The following is a 14,357-nucleotide window of genomic DNA, read 5'->3' as shown; positions in this document are numbered from 1 at the left end:
ACATTTGAGTTTAGCGCCAATATTTCTCGTTTGCGTCGAATCATCCATCACAAACAGCTTGGTCGGATCCACATTGGTAAAACCGTTAAGCATTTTAAAGCACTCGATCAGTTTACCTCTTAGGCGGCGTTTGTTCAAGAAAAAAAACAGGTTTAGATGTGACAGCCTTTCCTCGTAGGGTTTGTTCCGTAATGAAGGAATCATCTTGGTTGCTTTACGCTGGACATATTCTAATTTAGCAATGTCTTTCGCATGGTGGGGAGGCCAAAACTGCACGGATTACTCCAAATGAGGTCTGACGAAACTATTATACAAAGGTAGTATAACATGTTTATTCTTGAATGAAAAATTTCTCTTAATCAAACTCATCATCCTGTTTCCCTTTTTATCGGACCCGTTGCACTGCTGGGAAAACTTGAGGTTAGATGCGACTGTGACGCGAAGATCTTTGACCGAGTGAACGCCTTTAACTTTAACGCCGCACATTTCATAGTCCTTTATATTTCTAGAACCAACCTGCAGAATCTGGCACTTGTTTATATTAAAGGGCATTTCCCATTTTACTGACCAATGTGATATTTTACGCAAATATTCTTGTAGGATCCGCCTGTCAAATTCTATAAGTACCGCATTGCCGATTTTCGTGTCGTCCGCAAATTTACTAATGAAATTATTGATACCAAGGTCAATGTCGTTGATGTAAATGACGAAGAGAACGGGTCCCAGGCCAGAGCCTTGGGGGACAACACTAGTGACTGGCGTCCACTCAGAGGTCACTCCATTTATTACAACTCTTTGCTTTCTATTGCTTAGCCAGTGCTTGATTCATTCGTGAAGCTTACCCGCAATACCTATTTCCTGGATCTTATGAAGCAACTTGGAGAGAGAGAGAGAGAGAGAGAGAGAGAGAGAGAGAGAGAGAGAGAGAGAGAGAGAGAGAGAGAGAGAGAGAGAGAATAAAAGACAAGGACGAAAGATCAGTTGGAGACAGAGATGAGTCACACGAGGATTTGGAGGAGGAGGAAGAGGTGGAGGAGTAGGAGGTCAAAAAGAAAATTAAAGAGAAAAGGAAGACACAGGGAAAAGTAAATGAAAGAGGAAGAAGACAACAGAGAGGAAGAGGAGGAACAAAATAAGTAAAACTAGGACGAGGTGAAAAGGAAACAAGAACAAGACCAGGAGGAGGAGTAGGAGGAGGAAGAACTGAAAGCACATGAACAAGAATGGGAAGAGATAAAAAGAAGCAGGAGGAAATGCAGCAACAAAAACAAGCAGAAACAGGAGGAATAGGAAAATAAAATAAAGACAGCAGAATGAAGAGAAGATGGAGAAACAGGAAAAGAAAGGAACGAAATAAAACGAAAGGAAAAAGAATATGTTAGAAAAGAACCAAAACATGATATCGAGGAGAAGAAAGGAGGAGAAGTAGCAGAAGCAGAAGCAGCAGCAGGAGAAGGTGACACACACACACACACACACACACACACACACACACACACACTCCGCCCGTAACTTGGCGCGCCGAGCTAAAATGTCCACCTCGAAGCGCTAAACTTGGGGCTCCAACTCGTCAAAGTGGGCGGGAATCCATGCATTAAAACGGCGGACAGGCGGGCGGGGGGGAGGATGGGGAGAGGGGCAGGGGAAGGAGCGGGGGGAGGAAGGGAGAGTCGAAGAGAAAAAGATGAATCAAAAGGTACGAGGAGGGAGCGGAAGGGGACAATAATGACATAGGAATATTCCGATAATCAGGAGAGTAGAAAGTTTAAAGAGATAAAAAAATAAAAGGCGAATAGAAAGTTATGTAAGAGGAGGTAGAGGTGGGAAATACTGACATGAGGAGGAAGAAAGAGGGAGTGTGTGTAAGGAAAAAGAACCGATGATCATGAGGAGAGGAGAGGAATTAAAGAAAAATATGTGAAGAATCGCAAGGTAAAAAGAGGGAGAGTATTAAAAATAAGTTAGATGGGGGAATATTGCCACGACTCGAGGCAGAAACCGTGCAAAGGAAAGGAAAATACCGATGATAAAGCTGAATAATGAAAGAACAAAGACAAAATACCTGACGTCAAGAGGTACAGGTTGTGAAAGAGAATAAAGTCATAATGCAATAGGTAAAAAAAGGATAATCGAAATGGTGATCATGGTAGTGTTGATGATGATGATAATGGTGGTGGTGGTGGTGGTGGTGGTGCAGGCGGTAATGATATTGATTGTGGTGGTGGTGTCTGCCGGGCTGGGTGGCTGGCTGGTCGTCCCCTTTGACATTCACTTTTTTATTAATTATATGCATCAGCGAAAACATAATAATTTGTTTTTTAATGTTTTTTTAATGATTGATACCGTGTCGCTCGTCTGCCTGGCGTTGGATTGTGTTGCAGTGTATATTATTATTATTATTATTATCAACATTTTCATTATCATTCACTTAGCAGAATATGTATAACAAGAACATAAGGAGTCTCTAAGATGTCAGTAAGCATAGAATGAAATATCTTGTCACACTAACCCCGCCTAACCCCCTTACCCACGAATTCATATTAATTTTTTTTTCAATTTTTGTTATTATTATTTTTTATTACAATTATTATTATTATTATTATTATTATTATTATTATTATTATTATTATTATTATTATTATTATTATTATCATTAGTAGTATTAGTAAGTTATTTCTCCTTCCTCTGTCTATCCTTCATTTATATTTTTCTTCCTCCCTTTCCATTATATATTGTTTTTATTTGTTGTTTTTTTACATCATAGAACATTTATTATCATTATCACCTATTATTACCGTTATCATTAGTATTCATCATCACAGAACACTTGTCATTATTATCATTACCAATATTCTCCTCATTTTTCCTATATTTTCCTTTATTTCTGTCAACGAAGAAATAACTTTTATCATCCATTACAATACCTTTTATTATCCATTTCTGTATTAATCATCAAGTCCCTCTCTGTGGCATTCACGAGTGCTGCCTTTGTGTATTGCCTTTGTTTCCATGCTGTATTCCATTGACCTTTGTATCGGCGTCCCGTTCACTCTCACGCTTACTCACACACGCACTCGTAGGAGGACCACTCGCCGCTACCCATTCTCTCCCTCCCTAAAGCACCGCCACGCGAGCCTTTGATTAGCAGTTCACGGCGGGCGTTTTTCTCTCGAGCCAGCTCAGGCATCAAATCGTGTGTGTTTCAGTCTGGGTGAGCAATGGTGGTGATAAATGTGCGTGGTGGTTGTAATAATGGTAGTGGTGGATGGTATGTGGTGGTGATAGTGGTGGTGGTAGTAGTAGTAGTAGTAGTAGTGGATAGTAGTAGTAGTAGTGGATAGTAGTAGTAGTAGTGGATAGTAGCCGCAGCAGTAGAGGTAGTAATTGGGTAGTTATAGGAAAGTAGTGATGCTAATAAAAGTAGTAGTAGTAAATACTACTACTAATGATGATAATAATAATAATAATAATAATAATAATAATAATAATAATAATAATGATAATAATAATAACAAAAATAATATTATAATTTAATTATAATATTAAAAATAGCAAAAACAACGAGAAATATACAAATTACTATGGCACCAATTCACCACATCATTTATATACATCATGGCACATTATTACCTTCCCACCCGTCCGTTCATTCCCTCCCTCCCTCCCCGCCACGACTCCTGTCCTCGCGTCAGTCCCAATGTCAGTACATTTTCCACTCAACGTCATTTTTATAGTTTCTGCATTTTTTCGCCTTGTTTGACATTCCGTTTTATTATAATATGCTTATAATACTCGAATCTCGCAATTAGTTTCGCTTTTTCACACTCATGATTTTTGTCAGGTTTGGTCATTTGTTCTTTTGTCTCTATAATAATTCCTCTTTTTTCCCAGGGTTCTTCCATCACGTGACGCCAGTGGGATTATGGTCTTTACTTTTCTCGATTTCATTTCATGCATGTCTTTTTTTAGGCGTTACATTCATCACGTTTCCTGTATTTCGCTCCACGCACGAGTCTCTAGCCTAATCATCACCACCACTATCTCCAGTCACCACCGCCACCACCACCATCACCACTACCCCCGCCACCGGAACAAGTATCATCACCACTATAATTACCCTATTACCTTTCTCTCCAGTAGCTATACCACCGTAGAATAGCACTGGAAATATCATTATTATTATTATTATTATTATTATTATTATTATTATTATTATTATTATTATAACTAATATTAATAACCTGTTCCATGATATATGCAAATACTCTGTGATTCCGGCAGATGTTTGGCGGCACACACACACACACACACACACATACACACACACACACACACACACACGCACGCACGCACGCACGCACACACACACACACACACACACACACACACTAAACGTATTTTGTTCGCTTTAATGAATATGAACACTGATAAAAAAAATAAACATACAAGACCATCAATATCAACTACTGAGGCCAGGTGTTTTAAAGTGATACAAACGCAAACTATATCACTGAAAAATAAATTACAAAGCTCTCCATTAACAAGCAAATCAAGTCTTCCGCAATTATCATTGGGAAAGGAATAAACTCGCCTTTATAAAACCCGGAGACAGCTCATCCTCAGTATATTATTTCCATCCCCGTATCAAAAGTCATCCCTTTCCCGGCCATTGATCACAGAGGGAGGAAGGTGGGAGCAGGAGGAGCTCTGGAGCAGGGGAGAGGTGGAGATGGCGGGGAAGAGGAGAGGGAGGAGGTGGATGAGTGGAAGCCGGCAGACGAGATAGGGCGAGGCGGAGGAGGGAGAGAAAGGAGGGAAGTATGGGGAGGGATGAAAGCAAAATTATATAACACAGAACTAGTGGGGATGACGAAGGGGAAGAGGAAGAATGGGGAGCGGTAAGAGGATAAGGAAAGGGGTGTGGGGGGTACTGACGGGGGGCCGGCTGGGGGGTTTAAAAGGGTAAGGAGAAAAGTCATATGGTGGGGAGGGACAAAGACAGCGAGAGAGTGGGAAAGGGAAGGGAGGACAAGGGGAGGAGACAAGCTAGCTAGAGGAAGTGGCACATCGCTAGTCATATTATTACCTAGTTTTTTTTTTTGTTTTTTTACAACAAAGGAGGCAGCTCAAGGGCACACAAAAAAAGAAAACAATAATAAAAAAAAGCCCGCTACTCGCTGCTCCTAAAAAAGAAACAAAAGAGGTGTCCAAAAGCAAGGTCAAATACGGGAGGAGAGATGTCCTGATACCCTCCTCTTGAAAGAGTTCAAGTCGTAGGCAGGAGGAAATACAGATGAAGGAAGATTGTTCCAGAGTTTACCAGCGTGAGGGATGAAAGAGTGAAGATGCTGGTTAACTCCTGCATAAGGGGTTTGGACAGTATAGGGATGAGCATCAGTAGAAAGTCGAGTGCAGCGGGGCCGCGGGAGGGGGGGAGGCATGCAGTTAGCAAGTTCAGAAGAGCAGTCAGCGTGGAAATATCGATAGAAGATAGAGAGGCAACATTGCGGCGGAATTTAAGAGGTAGAAGACTATCAGTATGAGGAGGAGAGCTGATGAGACGAAGAGCCTTAGCCTCCACTCTGTCCAGAAGAACTGTGAGAGTGGAGCCCCCCCACACATGAGATGCATACTCCATACGAGGGCGGACAAGGCCCCTGTATATGGACAGCAACTGTGCAGGGGAGAAGAACTGGTGGAGACGGTACAGAACGCCCAGCCTCGAGGAAGCTGATTTAGTAAGAGATGAGATATGAAGTTTCCAGTTGAGATTTTGAGTTAAGGATAGACCGAGGATGTTTAGTGTTGAGGAAGGTGATAGCTGGGTGTTGTCAAAGAATAGGGGATAGTTGTTTGGAAGATTGTGTCGAGTGGATAGGTGGAGAAACTGTGTTTTTGAGGCGTTGAAGGACACCAGGTTCCTCTTGCCCCTATCGGAAATAATAGTAAGGTCTGAGGCTAAGCGTTCTGCAGCCTCCAGCCTTGAGTCGTTAATTTCCTGTAGGGTGGGTCTTCTATTAAAAGAAGTTGAGTAATGCAGAGTGGAATCATCGGCGTAGGAATGAATAGGACAGTTCGTTTTGGAAAGAAGATCATCAATGAACAACAGAAAAAGAGTGGGAGAAAGGACAGAACCCTGTGGGACACCACTGTTAACAGATTTAGGGGAAGAGCAGTGACCGTTTACCACAGCAGAAATAGAACGGTCAGAAAGGAAACTGGAAATCAAGGTACAGAGAGAAAGATAGAAACCGTAGGAGGGTTGTTTGGAAAGCAAAGATTTGTGTCAGACCCTATCAAAAGCTTTTGATATGTCCAGCGTAATAGCAAAGGTTTCACCGAAACGGCTAAGAGAGGATGACCAAGAGTCAGTTAAGAAGGCTAGGAGATCATAAGTAGAACGCCCCTTGCGGAACCCATACTGGCGATCAGATAGAAGGTCAGAAGTGGAAAGGTGCTTTTGAATCTTCCAGATTGATTCAAAAGCTTTAGATAGACAAGAAAGTAAAGCTATAGGACGGTAGTTTGAGGGATTGGAGCGGTCACCCTTCTTAGGCACAGGCTGTATGAAGGCATACTTCCAGCAAGAAGGAAAGGTAGATGTTAACAGGCAGAGGCGAAAGAGTTTGACCAGGCAGGGTGACAGCACGGAGGCACAGTTTTTAAGGGCAATAGGAGGCACTCCATCAGGTCCATAAGCCTTCTGAGGATTGAGGCCAGAGAGGGCATAGAAAACATCATTTTGAAGAATCTTTATAACAGGCATAAAGGAGTCAGAGGGGGGATGAGTAGGAAGAATATGCCCAGAATCGTCCAGAGTGGAATTTTTAGAAAAAGTTTGAGAGAAGAGTTCAGCCTTAGAGATAGATGAGACGGCAGTGTTGCCGTCAGGACTGAGGAGTGGAGGGAAAGATGAAGAAGTGAAGTTGGAGGAGATGTTTTGGGCTAGATGCCAGAAGTCACGGGAAGGGTTAGAGAAAGCAAGATTTTGGCATTTTCTATTAATGAAAGAATTTTTGGTTAGTCGGAGAACAGATTTGGCACGATTTCGGGCAGAAATGTAAAGTTCATAATTAGCATTAGTTTGAAGGCTCTGGTACCTTTTGTGAGCTGCCTCTCTATCATTGACAGCACGAGAACAAGCGTGATTAAACCAAGGCTTTTTAGCGTGAGGAGTAGAGAAAGAACGAGGAATATATGCCTCCATTCCAGAGATAATCACCTCTGTGATGCGCTGAGCACACACAGAGGGGTCTCTATCCTGGAACCAATAATCATTCCACGGGAAATCGGAAAAGTACATCCTCAGGTCGTCCCACCGAGCTGAAGCAAAATGCCAGAAGCATCGCCTCTTCGGTGGGTCCAGAGGGTGTACAGGAGCGATAGGACAGGATGCAGAAATAAGATTGTGATCGAAGGAGCCCAACGGAGAGAACAGTTTGACAGAATAAGCAGAAGGGTTTGAGGTAAGGAAGAGGTCTAGAATGTTGGGCCGGTCTCCAAGACGGTCGGGAATACGTGTAGGGTGCTGGAGCAACTGCTCTAGGTCGTTGAGGAGAGCAAAGTTGTAGGCTCGTTCACCAGGATGGTCAGTGAAAGACGATGAAAGCCAAAGCTGGTGGTGAACATTGAAATCTCCTAGGATGGAGATTTCAGCGAAGGGAGAGTGAGTCAAGATGTGCTCCACTTTAGAATTCAAATAGTCAAAGATTTTTACATAGTTGGTAGAGTTAGGTGAGAGATAAACAGCACAGATGTATTTAGTAATAGAATGACAATGAAGTCTTAGCCAGATGGTAGAAAATTCAGAAGAGTCAAGGTTGTGGGCACGAGAGCAAGTGATGTCGTTGCGCACGCAGGCGCAACATCCAGCTTTGGATTGAAATTTAGGATAGAGATAGTAGGAGGGAACAGAGTAGAGATTGCTGTCAGTAGCATCAGAAACCTGTGTTTCGGTAAGGAAGAGAAGGTGTATATGTTGTGTGAATGAAGTGTGGTGTGGATAAAGAGAGGATCTGTCTTTAGAGAGCATGCTGAACTACTCTCCGGTGTTGGTGAGACAATAGGGAAACGGTTAGTGAGGACATGGGAAGGGTCTTTGGAGGGCTTCAGCTCCCTTCTCACCTCCCATATATACCTCACCGGGAGTGGCTTGCGCCCGTTCGGTAGGTGTCTTCCTACCTACTCCAGCCAGAGCATTCATCCCATTAAATTCCTTCCGATTTCTTTACTGTGGGGACGGTTAGCGACTAGCGTTAGTGGTTTGTCTTAGATGTGTGCTTTATTTTCAAGGGTTTTGTTCCTGATCGTCATTTGTTGTCCTTAGTAACCCGTCAGGTAAATCTTAGGAATAGCGGCTCCTAGCGGGTGCGCGTTTAGGGCACGGTGTCGTGATAATTACAACATTTCTAGCACGTACGGCGGGGTTTTGACAAACGGACAGGCGTGTTTATGTCACAAGGGGTGTATTTTTCCACGCTGGCTTCACGATTTCTTCCAAGTCGATGGGTGATGAGACTGCGAGCTCCGGGTTGAAGAAAAGGAAGAGCCCGCTCGGAAAAATACACCCCTTGTGACATAAACACGCCTATCCGCTTGTCAAAACCTCGTCGTACGTGCTAGAAATGTTGTAATTACCACCACACCGTGCCCAAACGCGTACCCGCTAAGAGCCGCTATTCCTAAGATTTACCACCCGTCAAACTACAGCTGTAATGAGGACGACCTAATAGTCAATATTTTACAGCACAATGAGCCTGGTGACTGGGGCAGGTTCGTCATATTTAGAAGGAATACTGAAGTACCCTCAAGAATAGTTAGGCTACAGGAATAGGACGGGAATTCAGGTGTTAGAAAATATATATAAATAAACACTAAAAACCACGAGAGAGAGAGAGAGAGAGAGAGAGAGAGAGAGAGAGAGAGAGAGAGAGAGAGATACTGTAAATATACAAGCACTCGTACTTTCCACGCACCATACGTGACTGCAACAGCCTCCCTCAACAGATTTTAGACTGTGATACAATAGACTCATTCAGAAAACAAATACACACTCACTTGTCACCACAACACACCAACACTAACAACAACACTTGATTCACTTCCCTCCCCTGCACACTCGGCTCCCCCATTCCCCCAACAGCCAACACAAATATGCGTGTTATGCACCTGAAAGGTGCCCTGCGCAATATATATCCAGATCCAGATATAGGAATAAAAAATAAAAAAAAACACTGAAACAAATGTAGGGAATTAAAAGGTTACGTTAAGTGAGGTAACAGTTTCGGCAATTTGTTTAGGCTGAATGGGTCGTGGCGAGTGACCATGCGCCTGGCAGCTTCACTTGGGCCCGCACGCAGCGACACTCGGCTCGGAACACCAACATGGATCACAAATGAGCTCAGAAAACTTAGCTCGTTACATCCTTACCGGAAGCCTTATGGACGCGCTAGGAATGACAAACACGAAATAATTCTAGTTTAAAACAACCATATAGCAAAGTCAAACATTCATTACGTCAAATCAACACATTATCGAGACTTGCTACGGCTTGTCTTGCTCCCCATATGACACCTCTCTCCCGCCCCATCAACCCCCCCTCCCTTTCTCCTCCCAGCAGCCTGAGGTACGACGACTTTATATCACTCCCTCACACTCACGCTTCCCGCCCCTTCACACCCTCATTCCTCATTTGCAGTATGTCAGCGTGAGGCCCCGTTCACGTTACACACACGCACGCCGCCCCGTCCCTCTCGTCTGGGCGGGAGGAAAGGCGACTCTCAGATACTTCGATCACCGCCGCGGCGTCAACATCACCGGCCAGGTACCGATGACGTCACGGCCGGCAGCCAATCCTTGCACGGAACAACCTCTATCAAATATTATTTATACGTCTTTAGGTATCTTCATTTCACTCCCCAGGTGGTTCTATACATGGACAAGTTTCATAATCACTGTAATAATCAAGAATAGTCGCACGGGAAGGAGCAAACTGGCAGGACAAGGCTTTAGACGGCAGGGCACTAACTCCATCCTACCCACCGGCCTCCCCTGCCTCAGCCATGGCCTGTACACTGCGTCCCTTCCTGCAAGAAACACCACACCGTTCCTCACCTTGATCCTCGCGTAGGACCGCCTCAGCGTGCCGCCGTCCGCCACACACACGCGCGACACACCCGCCGGGGACCCCTACACGCACGGCACACGGACACACCACACCCTCCCTCACTCAGGGACGCCGCGCGGCACTCTGGGCTCGGCGTGACGTGACGTCACCGATGCGCCTTTGTTTTACCCTCAATGTCCGATGGTTTTGTCGACATGGTTACATTGACACTTTGGTCGCTTTCCATCGAATAATAAACATTGCTATTGAAGTTTGCGACTAAATAAATAGTTTATTCCATTGCTTAGTTAAATAACAACACTAAAATATCATTGCATTCCCGACGTTACCTCTGAGAGTTGGCAACACAAGGCGCTTTCCCTCTACGTCAGTGCCTCGCCACTCGTTATTACTGCATTCCTAAATATCTCACTATAAACGAAGGACTCCTCTCCAGACTCCATGCTATAAACCATTCCTCTGCATGAGGCGGCGCGGGGATCACTGTTCACCATCATAATGACTTGTACGCCTCACGCCTGCATGATCACTGCCACCATGGAGACACATCATTCACAGGCTTGCCAACACTGATGACAGGTACATAAGAACATAAGAACATAGGGAAACTGCAAGAGGCCGAGTGGCCTACACAGGGCAGCTCCAGAATTCTCCCCACTACTCACGATGGGTGAGGTGTAGTTTCAGGGGTTACAGGTACAGGCTTGAATCCTCGTTTACCTTCGGTACGGGCGTACGCTCCAGTACCCTGTCTCCTTACTGCACCCACACCTCACTGCCATCTGTCATCCTCGTCCATGTAGTTATCTAGTCTACTCTTAAAACAAGCTATCGTCCCTGCACTAACTTTGTGATTGCTGAGTCTATTCCATTCCCCACCACCCTATTACTAAACCAATGCTTGCCTATATCTCTCCTAAATCTAAAAGGTATACTAATAAGGCCCTCATAACCTTATAACCACTTCAAACAAAGTTACTCCCCTCGTACACACAACCAGGTGCTCTTCCTTCCCAGGTGTCACGAATCAGACAAAAGCACCTGATATTCCTCTAAGAATTTCATCCCTTAATTAAAACCAGGCACCTCATCAACCATTACATCAATTAAACAAAACACACATTTCTCCCGCACTACGTACAACAGGTTTTCCCCTCCCCAGGTGTCGTGGATCAGGCGCAAGGACCTGCACGTGCTGACCACGGGTAACTTCACGTACACGACGGACACAAGGTTCCGTGCGCTGCACCTGCCCGGCTCGCCCTTCTGGAGCCTGGAGGTGGACCGGCCCGCCATCACCGACTCCGGCCTCTACGAGTGCCAGGTGTCCACGCAGCCCAAGATATTCCGCCGCTTCAGGCTCAGCGTTGTGGGTGAGTGGAGGGGGGGAGGAGGGGGTATAGGTTTGTGGGTGTGTTTCGGGTGGAGGAAGGGTGGGTATAAGGTGATGAAGGTGGGTATAGGATGTGAGGATGTGTTTCGGGTGGAGGAAGGGTAGGTATAAGGTGATGAAGGTGGGTATAGGGTGTGAGGATGTGTTTCGGGTGGAGGAAGGGTGGGTATAAGGTCATGAAGGTGGGTATTGGGTGTGAGGATGTGCTTCGGATGGAGAAAGAGTAGGTATTTGGTGATGAAGGTGGATACAGTTTTTTTTTTTTTTTTTTTTTGGGGGGGGGAGAGGGCCATCAGCCCTGGCTGGGCTATTAGGCCATGGGTAAAGGGTGAGTGGGTGTGTTTGGGGAAGGAGGGATGGGCACAGGGCGTGTTGGAATGGAGAAAGGGTGGTTACAGAATGTGAGGGTGTGTTGGAAGTGGAGGAAGGGTGAGTGAGGTCGTTGTCGTCGTTGAAGATTTACCCCTCAGAGGGGGAACGGGCCTTTGTCCGATGCGACGACCCGTCGCTGTGATGGCAGGTTGAAACCCTCCGGCTGGCGTGCCGTCTGGCGTGCCAGGCGGGAAAACGGGTGTATGAGGCAGCCCGTAGCAGAGGAGAGCGAGCAACTCATCAGTCTATAGGTGGCCCAGAGGCCGGGAGAGTTGCTCGCTCGACGAGTGCTGGCGTTCCACTGGGTGAGTGAGGTGTGTGTTTGTGTGTGTGTGTGTGTGTGTGTGAGGGGGGGGTATTACGCGGATAAATGATTATGAAATATTACTCGTCTGCAGTAGGCTATGTACTGTGCATTTTTGCTGTCACTCTGTAAAATTAGCTTTTCTTTTGCTTTATACCAAATTTTACTATTACTTTTAAGCAAGCAAGCCTAACTATTTAACTAACCAACCAACCAGCTAACTAACTACTAACCATATAAATAAATAACCATCTAACTAACTTACGAGCTAACTAAATTACCAGCTAACTAATTAATTAACCAATAACTGATTACTGAACCCACCAACCAACTACTAACAAATTGACTAAGTAACAGTGGCGTGTGGTGCAGATGGATATGTTAATTAATAAGATGGCAGTGCGTGTGTCTGGGTGTATGGTGTGATGGTGTGGCCTGAGGGTGGGGAATTATTGTTTTTTTCTTTTTTTTTGGCCATCAGACCTGGCTGGGCTATTAGGCCATGGGGAATGAGGGAGCAGGACGGGGCAGGGAGGAGGAGGAGGAGGAGGCGGGCGTGGAGTGGGAGGGATACATGATGGCTTGATTGGCTTCTGTCTTACGGGTAGGCAGGGAGCAGTGTTAGAGGAAGGTGTGGGGGGAAATTAAGTACGTAAAGTGAGTCCGCGTACGTAGATTAGGGTTGAGAGTTGCTGGCGGTAAAGTGTGAGGAGGTTTGTTGGAATGTGTGGGGGAAGGGGAAGGAAAGAGGAGTGAGCTTACTTGGTGTGTGTGTGTGTGTGTGTGTGTGTGTGACACACACACACACACACACTACTACTATTACTATTACAACTACTACTACTACTACTACTTCAGCTACTGTTGTTACTTCTACCACTGCTGCTACTACTACCATTACTGCTACTACTACTACGCTAGATAACTACATGTTTCCTTTTAATAATGTTTCTGATGAAGATTTGATGGATGTTTTTAATTTCGATGAAATATTCAGGCAAGAAATTTATGAAAGCTTTGATCCCTTAAGTGTGCAAGATAACAATTATAACAATGATATCGATGTCAATCAGTTTTATATAAGATCTAGAAACACTAACTTTCCTAAATCTGAATATATTTTTCTTGATAATCTATCTTCTCTTTGTAACAATAGTGATTTTAATTTATTAACACTGAATGTAAGATCCATATCCACCAATTTCCAATATTTCAAAGACACTGTACTGTCTGACAATGTAATTTATGACGTGCTTGGTTTCACTGAAACCAGGCTCGACGCAGGCATTTCTACATTGTATTCTCTGACAGCATATGAAATGTTCACAAATAACAGGAACAGGTATGGTGGGGGTGTGGCTGTTTACGTCTCGAACAGGTACACAGGTCATAAAGTAATTGAATTCAGTCGAATGGAAACATTTATTGAGAGTGTGGCAGTGGAAGTAAAATTTAATGGTAAAATATTTTTATTTATATGTATATATAGACCTCCTCAAGGTAATGTGAATAATTTTCTTAATGTTCTCAATGAAATTTTAACTACTGCAAAAGATAAAAATCCTAGTGAAATATTTATTTTTGGAGATTTAAATATGAATTTATTACATAATAATGACGGTAACATTCAGGACCTTATGAATTTAATGTATAGTTATTCCCTGTTTCCACTGACAACCCTGCCAACACGAGTTACGGCCACATCCGCCACCCTTATAGATCACATTTGGTCCACATGTGTTGAGAACAACGTAGGAAATTATGTAATCAAAACTGATATTACTGATCATTTTCCAGTGATATCTTTATTTAAATGTAATAATATTCCATCTCCTCCCACATTCATAACGAAAAGAACGTTCACCCAGGAAGCTTTAGACACATTTAATGCTGCACTTTCTCACACAGATTGGTCTGATGTCATAAACTGTACATGTCCTAACAACTCCTATAATCTATTTTACAACAATTAAAAACAAATTATGATAATTGCTTCCCTAAGAAAACAATTAAAGTTAGTAACAAAATAATCGCAGTCCACACATTACTCCAGCATTAAAGAAGAGCATTAGAGAAAACATAGACTTGAAAAACTAGCATATAAATGGCCTTTAACTTTCGAGAGCAATATAGGACTTTCAGAAATAGACTAACATCACTTT

The 14,357-nt window shown here is 43.9% G+C and overlaps 1 protein-coding gene across 1 annotated transcript in view; it reads left to right on the top strand.

The window, feature by feature from the left end:
- Positions 1-11,458, top strand: part of LOC126993637 (uncharacterized) — a gene marked incomplete at its 3' end in the record, with an annotated part of 68,042 nt that extends 56,584 nt beyond the window's left edge. The window contains exon 3 of the mRNA XM_050852807.1: positions 11,289-11,458. Coding sequence (XP_050708764.1) covers positions 11,289-11,458 — 170 coding nt within the window. The remainder of the gene's footprint in view (positions 1-11,288) is intronic.
- Positions 11,459-14,357: the final 2,899 nt, after the last annotated feature.

Source organism: Eriocheir sinensis, unplaced genomic scaffold, assembly GCF_024679095.1.
Source record: "Eriocheir sinensis breed Jianghai 21 unplaced genomic scaffold, ASM2467909v1 Scaffold647, whole genome shotgun sequence".
Classification (NCBI taxonomy): Eukaryota; Metazoa; Arthropoda; class Malacostraca; order Decapoda; family Varunidae; genus Eriocheir; species Eriocheir sinensis.
The sequence above is the reverse complement of the archived record's forward strand: the minus strand, read 5'-3'. Positions and strand labels throughout refer to the sequence as shown.